Source organism: Artemia franciscana, chromosome 5 (assembly GCF_032884065.1).
Source record: "Artemia franciscana chromosome 5, ASM3288406v1, whole genome shotgun sequence".
Taxonomy (NCBI): Eukaryota; Metazoa; Arthropoda; class Branchiopoda; order Anostraca; family Artemiidae; genus Artemia; species Artemia franciscana.
The window spans coordinates 14,516,004-14,529,749 of record NC_088867.1 but is presented as its reverse complement, the minus strand read 5'-3'; the positions used below and the strand labels follow the sequence as shown (position 1 = coordinate 14,529,749).

At 33.7% G+C, this 13,746-nt stretch overlaps 1 protein-coding gene across 3 annotated transcripts in view; it reads left to right on the top strand.

Annotated features, from left to right (window-relative positions):
* The window catches only part of LOC136027008 (collagen alpha-1(IV) chain-like), a 200,179-nt gene that overhangs the window by 51,418 nt on the left and 135,015 nt on the right, over positions 1-13,746 (top strand). For all 3 annotated transcript variants that reach the window (XM_065703901.1, XM_065703902.1, XM_065703900.1), the window contains exons 10-12: positions 788-964; positions 6,493-6,825; positions 10,469-10,653. In XM_065703901.1, coding sequence (XP_065559973.1) covers positions 788-964; positions 6,493-6,825; positions 10,469-10,653 — 695 coding nt within the window. The remainder of the gene's footprint in view (positions 1-787; positions 965-6,492; positions 6,826-10,468; positions 10,654-13,746) is intronic.

The following is a 13,746-nucleotide window of genomic DNA, read 5'->3' as shown; positions in this document are numbered from 1 at the left end:
GGCTGTTTTTAAAAAAGTTTTTAAATAACAATATTTAGTTTTAATTATCACAATTTAATGTAAGTTTATTTATATATACATATTTTCTCTCTTGTTTTCGTATTGTGCTGAAGACGGCCCTTGGACCTAGGGTTGAAATATTCAAAGAACTGATTTCCACTGTCTTGAAAAGATTTTCCCTATTGTTTCTACTTTGTATTTGTTTGTTATGGAAAGGCAGTGTGGTCTTCGTCGCTATTTTTTTATATATATGCTATATACAGCATATATATTATATATAGCAGTATATATGTGGCATATATATATATATATATATATATATATATATATATATATATATATATATATATATATATATATATATATATATATATATATATATATATATATATATATATATATATATATATATATGCCGAAACCCTATAGGCAAGTGTATTCTCCTGATGAGCCCTTGTGTTGGGTTGTTGCCTCTGAATTATTTGTCTTTATTGTTCTTACTGTTTGGAAAATGACGACTTATACTTATTGACGACATGACTGCCTGTCCATGGATTATTCTTTATGGTTGATTGTGTATGGCTATGCTGTTTGACCTATGTGGTTGTATGGATGAGTAGGGTTAAGGCCTCATTCAAGTGCTGGTCTATATTAACCACTAATTTAGGAAAACAGTTTTTCCCTTTTTCCCTTTCTCCTTCTATCTCCTTTCTTTTTTTTGTGTTTGTGCTGTTACATTGATAATTTCTCTTTTCATTATATACTCTTAATTATTATTTATTTACAGGTCAACCTGGATATTTTGGTTCACCAGGTGACATTGGATCCAGAGGTCTACGGGGTCTTCGTGGAAAGAAAGGTTGCAAAGGAACTCGAGTCAAAGGTCCAGATGGAACTCCTGGAATACCGGGCATTCCAGGCAGACCTGGGAATAGCGGTGATACGGGAAATACTGGTTATCCAGGTTTGTGTCAGAATATTCTAACTGATTTTGAAATGGGTTAACATAATCATGAAAAATACCCATTGAAACCAGACTATAAGCTTGAGGTGTTCTAAATAAATAAATTTTAGTAGCGTTCATTTTCCTCACTGAGACTGGAATTAGCGTTGCCATATGTTTATTTACGCTGATTTGATTTTTTCTTTTTGCAAATCTACCACGTCACATACAGTATTTTTTTTTATCTAAACTTAGTAACTTGTACGTTTGAACTTTGTCCTCACATCAATGACAATATATCTATAAAACAAATTTGATATTACCAGCCATTCCAAATAAACAAATTTCAGTAGGTTTTGAGTAAACCAAAGAAAGCAATTTCGCGCTAAACTTGCACACGTAAAGATAAACGGAAAACCAACCATAAACAGACAAGTGCCACGGATTAAGTAAGTTAATGACCTGGATTAAAGAATTACTTTATGTAAATAAAAAGTATTGGATAATAATTACAAGATAATGTACTGTTCTCAAGAACCGTGTTTATTTTATTTATTTTTTTATTTCAGAGGTGGTTGTGCCAAGCCAAGGGTCATAAGATATGAAACATGGAAAAATTCGTAGCTTTTGATCTTGAATAGATTTTTTTTGTTTTTTTTAGGCTTTTGCCTAAATAAAAGAAAAGTACGGCAACAAAGTGACAATTCCTGCCAATTCTTAGCAAGAAACACAAATTTGGTCTAAGAAGAACCAAAAATTTATTGATAGAATCCCCTTTCATATATGTAATAATTTCTTTTTGTTTTAAGTTTTAATGTTGCTCCTTACTTCAGTTGAAAAAGCTCCCTTTTTATTTAATTTCTATTAATAACCACAAACTGTAGTGCGCATGCTGGGTCTTGGGATTAGGGAAAGGCTCTACACGTCCTGAGTAAGATCAAATGAAAAACGATTTTTTCTCTTTCTGTTTGACTCTTCTCACAATTTTACTTTTTGAAACGATAAAAACTTTGGCGTAAGGAGCGGGACGTTGAGGAGGGGACAGCCTCTTTCGTACCCGGAATAATTTCTGTTTGTTTTAAGGTTTAATGTCGCTCCTTACTTTTAGTTAAAAAAAAAACTTGCTTTTTTTTATTTAATTCTTTCTCAAATGAACTTAAATTTCAGGTTCACAAGCTTTTCATTGTTCTTTCTTTTTTTCTATTTTTATAAAAGTATCAATGGAAAACCAACATTTTTTTCAATTTTTTCATTTTTTTCTAAGAAGAAAAGCAAAGAATTCAGTGATACAAGAGCAAGTTTAGGGGTCGAGAACTCTCCATCCCCAACCCCTTAAATTAATAAGAATAACTGTTTACAAACCAAGAAGTCTTTTGTTTTGTTTAATAGTTTGTTTGTAGATTTAGTGAAATAGTGAGAATACATAAAATTAAACTTGAATTTTTCTTGAGAAAACAGCAGACACTGATATATGATGCTCATAAGCTTCCACTTCGGAAAAAATACCTCGCTTTTAAAAATAAAAGTTTCTTTAAACTTTCATTAAACAAGGTATATGCAGGTTCAATTCAAGGCTAAAGAAGGGGCTTAAAATAAACGTAGAGGCATGAATAAGCTTCAAAAAAGAAAAGAAAAACTCAAGAACGCATTCCCATCGCATAATCAGCAACTTCGTAAGAACAAAAAATACTGGTGATGAATGAACGAGTTCTATTGCCCACTTTGATGTCCAAAACCAAAAGGGGAGTAACAAAAATGAAAAAGAAATATATACTAAAGAGAGATGCTAATACAGAAAAGCAGGCTTTTTCTTTACCAAACTATGTCGAAACTTTAGAATCGTTAGAAAAGATCGATCAAGTGAAAGCTTTATCTAAGTTGGTAGTAACAAGCGGTTACCTATTTTTTTTCCAGCAGAATGATCATGGATGCGTGTTTATTTGTTTGTTTGTTAATTGTTGTATTCTTCAGGGGTGATCGAATCGAGCCAATCGTCCTAGAATATCGGGAATGAGCTCATTCGATCGAAAATTAAAAGTTCGAGTACCCTTTTGGAGTGACAAAAAGACTGGAGGCCAACTTGGTCCCCTCCCATTCCCATTTATTCCTCAAAGTTTTCCGATAAAAATTTTGTATGAGATAACTATTTTGTTCAGCATAGTAGTAAAGTCTATTAACTATGTCCTTAGGGATAAAATGAGCCCTCACAGCCCCTGGGGAGAGGTCTGTGAGTTATGGAGTTTGCCCGTTGTTTATGTTTTGTGTTTTTATCGTGAAGTATACATGCATTTTTTGTGGGGAAGGGGGGAGGGTAAATTCTCTGGTGGGAGATTTTACACGGGGAGAATTTACCGTAGGGAGGGATGTTTCCAGAGGGTGAGCTTCCCAGGGGAAATTTTACAATGGGGAAATTCGCTAGAATTCCTATAGAAAATTCTTTTTATTTGTCTTACTTTCTTTGTGAAGTCAATTTTACATGTGGAGATGTTAAGAGGAATTGTCTGGCGGGGGGATTTTTAATGGGTCTGAATTATCTAGAATGTCTTTTCGTAGGGGGAGGGGGCAGGATTGCCATGACAAAAATTCTCCATGGGGGACTTTTCCATGGAGAAATCCTCCAGAGAGAATTCTCTGCGGAAGCAACTTTCTACTAGGAGGCGAAGGGAAGGTATTTGTGGGAAAACCATTCCAAAGAGGAGGGGATGTTCTGCATGCTTTTAAAAACATTCGTAAACTAAATTATTTTTCTCATAAAAGAACGTTAAGAAATTTTTTCCACAATAAACTTTCCGCACGGAAATGTCAGCTAGAGTGAAATTGTTTGGGAGAATTATCCTTGGGGTGGGGTATTTCACGTGGTAAGAACTTACCAGGGATGCGTTTTCTGTAAGGAGAAGAATTTTCTATGGAGGGAGAGCCGAATTTTCTGGCATTATTTAAAAATGATCAGAAATTAACTAAAAAATGTTTTTTCAACTGAAAGTTAGCAGCAACATCAAAAATGAAAACGAAAAAATTATTACGTATATGAGGGAGATTGCTCCCTTCTCAATACCTTGCTCTTTATGCAAAAGTTTGACTTTTCGTCCCAATTCTTTAAGAATAACATCTGAAGCACAAGGGTGATTTAATTAGAATAATAAGCTTTTTAAAAGTTCTATAAAGACTTTAGAGCCCAGAGTGAGGTATTGAGGAGGGGGAAACTTCCCACATATATGTATTAATTCCTGTTCGTTTTGATATTTGATGTAACTCTTTACTTTGAGCTGAAAATATTTTTTTATTTAATTATTAGTAAAAACGGTAAGGGCACTGAAAATTTTAAAAGTCGAATCGCCCAGGCCCAGGTTGTTTTCTCACATCCGAAAAATGTTTGGAAGAAGAGAATGATAAATCTGCGCAAGAAGATTAGAATATTGGAAACTACAGTGATGACAGTGGTCCGGGATGGTTCCAAAGCGTGGGCCTTCCGATAAATGGAGAAGAATTCGCTTAGTGTCTCCCAGAGAAATTACCTGCGGATTGCATAGCCAAATACGGATCGAGATGTCACTTGTCACTGAATTACATCTCCAAGAGGGGAGCGTCATGAAAACTCCAAAACGGTGGTAAATTTAAGACCAGAGCAAGCATTTATTTAATTTGCCCAATTTTTGAAAAAAGGTGAAAACACCCAAAAGATAAAATAATCTGAATGAAAATCACACCATCAGATTTCGCATACCAGAGAACTCTACCGTAGATGTTTTAAGTTTCTATATACAGCAATTTGGAATTTTGTATTTTTTGCCAGAAGCAGGGTCACGGATGCGTGATTTTTTTTTCCAGGGGTGATCCAGGGATTATCGAGCCAGTGAACCTAGAAGATTGGGAGAGGGCTCATTTGATCAGAAACCCAAAGTTCTAATGCGCTCTTTAAACTTATTTGAAACATTAAACCCAAACCAATGTTTTCATTTGGGCTTAACACCCCTCCCCCCAAAATGTTTGTCGAACTCATAAAAATGTAGTAAATTAATATAAATTTTTGTTGATGCGGTTCCGTAAGTTTTTTGTACACCCCCTTCTACCCCCAAAAATTTAAATAGCAAATTGAAAATAACGCAAAAGCAGGAAAACTAAACGAAAAATATAGAGGAACATCTGCTCCTATAAAAACAATTGTCGATAAGATAAAACCAGACAAGTGTGACGTGATATCATAGAATAAGGGTGGAAAATTTCATTAGTATTGACGAAAATAAAACTAACGCAATCGAGGTTTTCTTTGGTATTTCCATTAAAAATGCCTTTTCGTAATTCTTTAAAAGAAAAAAAAAAAAATATCCCCTAGCTCTTGAAAGATGAATTTCACCCTATTACGGATCCATCTTAGATTAAGCACAGTATCTTGAATTGTGGTTGTCCAAGCTCAAGCCAGGAAACTTTAATTAATACAAGCACCCAAGTTGTTGAGAATCCACTCGCTTAGATAAATTTTTTGTCTTTCTGTATGATGAATCCAAGAGGCTAGAAGTGACCAAAAATATTGGAGGGCAACTATTCCCCCTTCCATGCCCATTTTTCCCCAAGGCCGTCCTATCAAAATTTAGAGATGGCCATGCTCTTCAGCATTGTTGAAAGATCTAATAACTATGTCTTTAAGGATCACTTGACCCACCCCTGTCACAGCGCCCCGGGGAAAGGGATGCAAGCTCTGAACGTTGCCCATCATTGGGCAACGTTTTGCCCAATGAATATAGTTTTGACCATTGGCCGGATTTCCCAACATTATTTAAAAAAGCGATAAAAAATTAGATTATGAAAAAAGTCAGCTGAATGTAAGGAGCAGCATTAAAACTTAAAACAAACTTAAGTTATCATGGAAATAAGGGGGCTTGCCCCTTCCTCAATACCTTGCTCTTTATGCTAAGGTTTCTTATAGCTTTTAGGAAAGCTTATCACTTACATTAAACAGCCCTTGTTCTGTTAAACGAGTCATTCTAAAATAATAAGGGGCAAAACGCCTTGCTTCAGGAGGGGTTGACCTCCCTCATATTCGTAATAGTGCCTATTCATTTTAAGATTTAATGTTGCTTTGTACTTTTTTTTAATTTGATTTAATAATAGAGGCTAAAAAGGGAAAAGAGAGAGACAGATCTAACTAAGCATTACGAGTGCACTTCTGAAGGATGAAAGAAAACATTACACTTCCCGTTTGCCCTACAAATTTTAGCCGACAAATCATTAATTAAGACAGCCTATGACGATTTAAAATCGCAACCAAAATGAAGACCAAGGTAGATGGAAATAAATCTTATTCTAATAAACTAATTACTTATCCTAGTAACGTATTGAATGCAATTTTTCTTAAATGTGTATCTAGATAAAAGAAAATTATACATAGCTATGCGTTAAACATTAAAACTCGTATAAAAATAATAAATATTATGTAGTAAAACTGTTGTATGGCTTCGAAACTTTTGTGACTCCTATAGAAACTTCACAACAGTTTCAAATGTAGGTTCAATTGGCCACCCTTTTTTATTCTTTTTTTTCTTTTTTTTTAGGTCAGAAAGGACTTGCTGGTGTGTGCTACGGAGAAGAATGTGTTGGAGCTCCTGGACCACCAGGTCAAAAGGGAATTATTGGTGAGGACGGCCAAGATGGTGCGTATGGTGCTATGGGTGCTCAAGGACCGAAAGGTTGCATGGGTATACCTGGAGTCTGTGGATGCACTAATCTTGAAGGTGAAAAGGGTGACGAAGGTGATTCTGGGGCTGAAGGTCGAAAGGGTTATAAAGGGTCACCAGGCAGCTATGGAGAGAATGGTGATTTTGGTCCCATAGGCCAGCAAGGACAGCCCGGACAACCAGGAGGAAATGGCAGACCAGGATATCAAGGTAATCTTTTTTTAAAATTTTATTTTTTGAAAATCAGCTTATTTGAGAAAGAGCTCGAACATTATATTATAAAAGACAAGTTGTAATTATCATTAAAATTTATGCATTATATTTTAGAACCATATTTTCAAAAATTTCGTGGCAACGAACTGTAAGTAAAGAGCGACATGGCTCAATAGTAACAGAATAGTACAATAGTAAAGTTTCATTAAGTTTAGTCTTACCCATCAAAAGTTATAAGCCTAAGGAAATTTGGCTTATTTTCGAAAAAATGAAAAACACCCCCCAAAAGTCATACAATCTAAGTGAAAATTCAACCCCATCAGAATCATCGTATCTGGAAATCCTTCTGTAGAGGTTTCAACCTCCTATTGGTAAAAATGTGTTTTTTTTTTTATGTTTTGCCAGAAGAAAGATCACGGATGCGTGTTAATTTGTTGTTTTTTTTTTTTTCCCCTGGTGATCATCGTATCGACCCAGTGGCCCTAGAATATCGCAAGAGAGCTCATTTTAACAGGAATCAAAAGTTTTAGTGCCCTTTTTAGGCGACCGAAAAAATTTGAGGGCAACTGGGCCCCCTTCCATGCTCATTTTTTCCCAAAATCACCAAATCACAAAAAAAAATGGAAATAGCCATTTTGTTCAGCATAGTCAATAAATCTAATAACTATGTCTTTGAGAGCGACTCGATCCCCCACAACCCCTGGGGGAAGAGCTTCAAATTATGAACTTTGCCCATTATTTACATATAGTCATGGTTATTGGCAAGTATACAGACGTTTTCACGGGGAATTTTTTCTGGGGGGGGGTCGAGGGAGGGGGTACATGGGAAGATCTTTCTATGGAGGAATTTTTCATGGAGGAAGAGTATTTTCCATGATGGGGGGGGGGTCAGATTTCCCAACCTTATTTAGAAAATGATCAGATAGTAAATAAAAAAAAAAAAATTTTCAACTGAAAGTAAGGAGCAAGATTAAAACTTAAAAAGGACAAAAGTTATTACATGTATGATGGGGTTCACCCCCTCGTCCATGCCTCGCTCCTTTTGCTAAGGTATTTTCAGTACTTTCAAAAGAGCTATTTATTCTATTTAAACAGTTTTTGTAATTCAGGGATCATTCTTAAAGAACTGGAACAAAATTGGTATTGACGAGGGGGCAAACCGCCTCATATACATAATAATTTCTCTTGGTTTTAAGTTTTAGTGTTGCTTCTTACTTTGAAAAAATTTGTTTTTTTTTATTCGATTGCCACCCAGATCCATCCCAGTTCTCTTAACAATCGACAACCACGATGTCCAACGCGATTTTTTGGGCGGTTTCAGAGCTTGGACATTCTTATGGTACTATCACATTTAAGTCAATGCTGCCATGTTGAACCTTAAAGAAATTCAGCCAATCCAACAAATTAAATTTGACAGCTCTTTTCGTCTGTAAAAATTCGAACTTGGAGAATGTGCTGACTCCCAAACACAGCTACTCCTTCAAAGGATAGCTAAATTTTTCAAACTGTTTCCTATCACATGTTTTTAAGCTAAAAATCACATTAATTAAAAAAATCACAAGAGATCACATTAATTAAGCCAAAAATCACATGTTTATAGTTGATTTTTTTCTGATTCTTCACCAGAATTTCATTTATAAGGTTTCCGGGCCTACCTCCACCAAAAATTGCATATCAAAACATGGAGGTCTTTTTCATTAAAGATTGTATTCTTTATTCTTATTAATCTTTTAAGGTGCATTTGAAAGTGTAGTTTTTAACGCAACCAATCAAAAAACATGTGTTTGACCAATCTTTGAAATGTTTTTAAGATCGTGTTTGTCAAATCTAATTGCTATAATTATTGCAAACCGTTGGACAAAAAAGCTGTTATTTACTCTATAAAATTAGATTGATGAAGTTAGTCAAGAAAACTTTGAGAAAGTTAAATACTCAATAACTGAAGACTATTTCAAAATTGCATAAACTTAAAATAGTTTCCCACTTCAAGAAAATAGTCAGTCACGTAATTATGCTTTTTCCAACATGACCCACTAAAATAGCAATATCTAAATTTCTGGTCTTATGTTCATTTAGTTTTTTGCCTGCTTTTAACGCAAATTCCAACCATATAAAACATGTAAAGTTTAACCACAGAAAAAGAGAGAATTTACTTGTGATAAGTATTGTGACTTATGTTTTTTTTTCTATTCATTCTTCATGCTTACTCAAAATTTGGCAAATTTGGCGAACTAGTAAAAAGCATGGTATTATTTGGCTCCTCTTTTTGACATGGTAAAGGTAAAGGTAAAGGATACGGCATTAGACTTTACAGTCCCTACCGGCGGTGTTGATCTCCGTTTCTTGGCCCTTCAGCCAGGAAGTGCAATGGGGGGTTGGGGGCCGACCATCCTGTGCTTTCGCACACCCTTCCTGTTTACCTTCCCCAGATTTCTCCAGGTACCCATTTAAAGCTGGGTCGACTCTGGCTAAGCTTACAGAGTCACGCCACTGACTCCCGTCCCAAACCGAACAATTGGGTACACTGGGATTCGAACCCGCGTCCTTTCAGAAAAAGGATCCCAAATCCAGCGCACGAACCGACTCGGCTAGGACGATTTTTTTGACATGTACTAGAGAAATAATGCTTTTTGAAAAAAAATCTTGTCATTGTGGTCACTGAAATAAACCCATTGGGCTAAGGCGCATTTTTTATCACAAAAGTTAATGACCACAGTCCTTTTTCTCTGCGGTTTATGACAGAATGATGATGCTTACTAAGTACTTGAGGGTACCATTTCCCTATCCCAGTCTTAAAAATTGAATTGACAAACTCAACCAAACTTACAAAGTGAAATTTTTAATAAAACTAGATGACAGCACAATGAGGACTCGCGAGAAAATGTAGGTTATCTAGATTTCTAAATTTATCTCCTCTAATTCTAACGGAAGTTTTTGCTATAGGGAGAGGGAATTTATATAGAATCTTATTATATAGGGTCTTATATTTAGAGTCTTATATTGGAATTATTATATATAGGGTCTTATTATATTGGGTCTTATTATTATGTAGGGTATTATATATAGGGTCTTATACAAGGTTTCATGTAGGGAATTATTGTATACAGGCTCATATTATATAGGGTCTTATTATTATACAGGGTCTTATACTGGAAATTATTATATATAGGGTCTTATTTTATAGGGTCTTTGTATATTCCTAGATTTTGAAACTGGCAACTACTCGGAAGCTCTTATATGGTCTGAAACTCTTGCAGGAGTGGACCTTTTCACTCATAAGGTAAAACCTGGCTCGAAAATACCGAGAAGTTGACAAAAACTTCAGTTAGTCCTCTTTTAATAGATTACAAAATCGTTTTTCGGCCACCACGCAGCACGATCTAGCTAAAGGGCAATGAAACCAACCTTTTCAACCCAAGATAAGAATTATAATAAACTTTCCAGAATATAAGGACATATTCCTAAATTGACCTGAGGTTTACGCTTTTCGTAAGACCCCTGTGGTTAAACTCTTATCTTTTTTTCAGAATAATTTCTCGTAATAATATTTACCAAAGGTAAATAAAAAACAAGGACAAAATCACTGTGTGGTTAACACAACAAAATAAAAAAAATCTTCTATGCTTCCTCTTGTCTTTAGGATATCAAGGACCTGCAGGAGTGAAAGGACCACCTGGTGAGATTATCTATGAAGGTGCTGAAATATCCGGACCAAAAGGTATAAAGGGTTTTGTGGGGTATCCTGGGATTGAAGGAAACCGCGGCTTGTATGGACCTCCCGGTGAAAGAGGGAATCCAGGCTTGAAAGGATCATTTGGACGTAAGGTAAGCTATATATAAAATCATTTCTTTTTTTTTGTTTCTGCTGCAGATAAAAATAATCTTAATTTTATAACAAAAATATAAATAGAATAAGCTTTATTTTATATTGACTTACCTTTAGACTAATAGGTCCAAGTCAATTTTATCAGCCTTCGTTGTTCAAGTTATTCTGAAAATCTTTCGATCAAAGCTTTTTCTAGTAATTAAATTAAGTTTGTATTTTACTTTTGATCTATTTTATTTTACTTTTGAGTACTTACACATTGCTTTTACTTATTTTAACTAGAGATTTAAATAATGTACAGAATACATTGCTATTTAAACCATCTATTTCAAAACTTTGAAAATCAAGCTTTTAGTCTTTTGTTTTTTAAAATTTTCCCTTCAAATACAAACTAGATTCGTAGGTTCGGTTGCTGTTAATGCTAATTAACCATTTACTATTGTTTCAAAACTTGATAAAGAAGGTTATCAATTCTTTTTTTAATTAATCAAAAAAGGAAGTAAATCATTACGAACATTACCAGGAAGGGGATAATAAATATAACCTATAATTATAGAAAAAAGAATCTACCAAGGGGGCCAAACATCTCATTTATTATTATTATTATTATTATTATTATACTTATTATTATTATTATTATTATTATTATTATTATTATTATTATTATTATTATTATTATTATTATTATTATTATTTATTATTATTTTTGTTATTACTAATATTATTATTATTATTTTATGATTATTGTTATTTTATTATTGTTATTATTGATAACTGGTTCATTGCTCGTCAAAATCAAAACCAAAATCTACAGCCGGGAAAAGTAAAAAAAGAAGATAATATTGAATGAAAAATTATTGAATTAAATGAAAATTTATATGAAGTTAAATCAATAATCATATGGAAATAACTCATTTATTATTCAACTATTCAATGAAGTGAAGTATGATAAATTTTAAACGAATTTTCAATAAAAAGATGAATTAAATATAAGAATTATGGGACTAAAAAGTGATGAAATTGAACTGTAGATAATATAGTTATTACGAAATTTAGTTAATAAAATAAAAAAATAATAATTAAATAGCAAGTACAATTAATGAACTTATCAAAATTAAAAAAACAGTTTAGAGGCTTTCTCATTAATTCCCTTCTTGTTGAAAAGTTTTGAATACATGCTATATCTGTGAAGCTTCTACATCATTGAATTGCTTCTGAAGCCTGATATAGACCACAAATTATTTTAATAAATGCAATTTTGGTTGTTATTGAATTAAGTTGAGGTTGAATTTGCCAAAATTTGGAAGATTATGATGGTGTATTTTATTTGACATTCGGAATTATTTTGTTGAGTGTAAATTTTCTAAGGCCACTAAAATTTCTTAATTTTCTAAATCTTCTAAAGACCAGATCAAAATTCGCGGTTGACTAGATAAAGATAAATTTTCTACTTTGTTTTTCTTATGATCAAAACATTGAAGAATGAAAATCTATTTAGGTTTCAAGGAATTAGCGTCATTAAATCTTCAACAATCGATGTACTTTCATTGGTCCTTTCTAGTAATCTTATGCGTATTATGGCTTTTTTTTAAATATAAGAATACAAACTAGCTCAAAGCCTTGGAGTGTATTCTAAAAATTAGAAAATTTATTTTTATAATCTTGGGGAAGGGGTAAAATTTGTTATTGTTTCAATTTTTACAATAGAAATACCACGAGAGGTATTTTCAAAATTTAATGGTGAAAGATACATGCCCCTCCTACTCCTTCCTTAAAAATACGTCATTAGCTATAAAAAAAACGAATGCAAACAAACAACAAAGAATTATTACGTGTATGAGGGGGCTTGCCCCCTCTACGATATTTCATTCTTTACGCTAAAGTTTGAATTTTGTTCCAATTCTTTCATAACAAAGGCCCTTAATCACAAATGCCGTTTAATTAGAATAAATAGCTCTTTGAAAGTACTAAAGAAATAAGTATAAAGAGCAGAGTATTGGTGTGGAGTGAACCCCCTCATATACGTAAGATTTTTTGCCCGTTTTAAGTTTTAATGTTGCTCTTTACTTTCAGTTGATGAAACTTGTTTTTTAATTTAATTTCTGATCGGTTTTAAAATAATTCTGGGAAATATAGCGCGACCTTTATGTAAAATTCCCTTCCTCCATGAAAAATTCCTCCAAGAAAAGATCGTCCCACGTACCCCCCCCCCCCCCTGTGACCCCCCAACAGAAACCATCCCCCCTGAAAACGTCTGTATACTTTCCAATAATCAATACCATATGTAAAATATGGGCAATGTTCATGACTTGTGGCCCTTCCCCCAGAGACTGTGGGGGATTAACTCGTCCTCAAAGACATAGTTATTGGATTTTTTGACTAAGCTGAACAAAATGGCTATCTTAAAATTTTTATTCGGTGACTCCGGGAAAAATGAGCGTGGGAGGTGGCAAAGTTGGCTTCCAATTTTCTGATCACTTAAAAAGGACACTATGACTTTTAATTTCTGTTTGAATGATTCCTCCTGTGATATTCTAGGACCACTGTTTCAACCCCTGAAATATGATTACCACTGAAAAAAAAATCAACAAATAAACACGCATCCAGGATCTTTCTTCTAGCAAAAAAACAAAACAAAAAACAATTCCACATTTTTGCAGATAGGAGCTTGAAACCTCTTAGGCAGGGTTCTCTGAAATGTTGAATCTGATGGTGTAATTTTCATTAAGATTTTATGACTTTTAGGTGAGTTTCCCCCTTTTTTTGAAAATAAGGCTATTTTTCTCGGGCTCGTATCTTTTGATGGGTATTACTAAACTTGATTAAACTTATATATTTGAAATCAGAATAAAAATCCGATTCTTGTGACACATCTATTGGTATCAAAATTCTGTTTTTAGAGTTTTCGTTACTACTGAGCCGGGTCGCTCCTTACTTACAGTTCGTTATCCCGAACTCTTTGAAAACTGCTGTTTAGAGACGTAAGGTCTTAAAAAATAGTCACTTTCATCCATTTTTATTGCATTTTAATGATAAATGGAAAAGAAAAGTTATTTGAGAAATTATTTTAATTATGTTTCATATTTACTTAT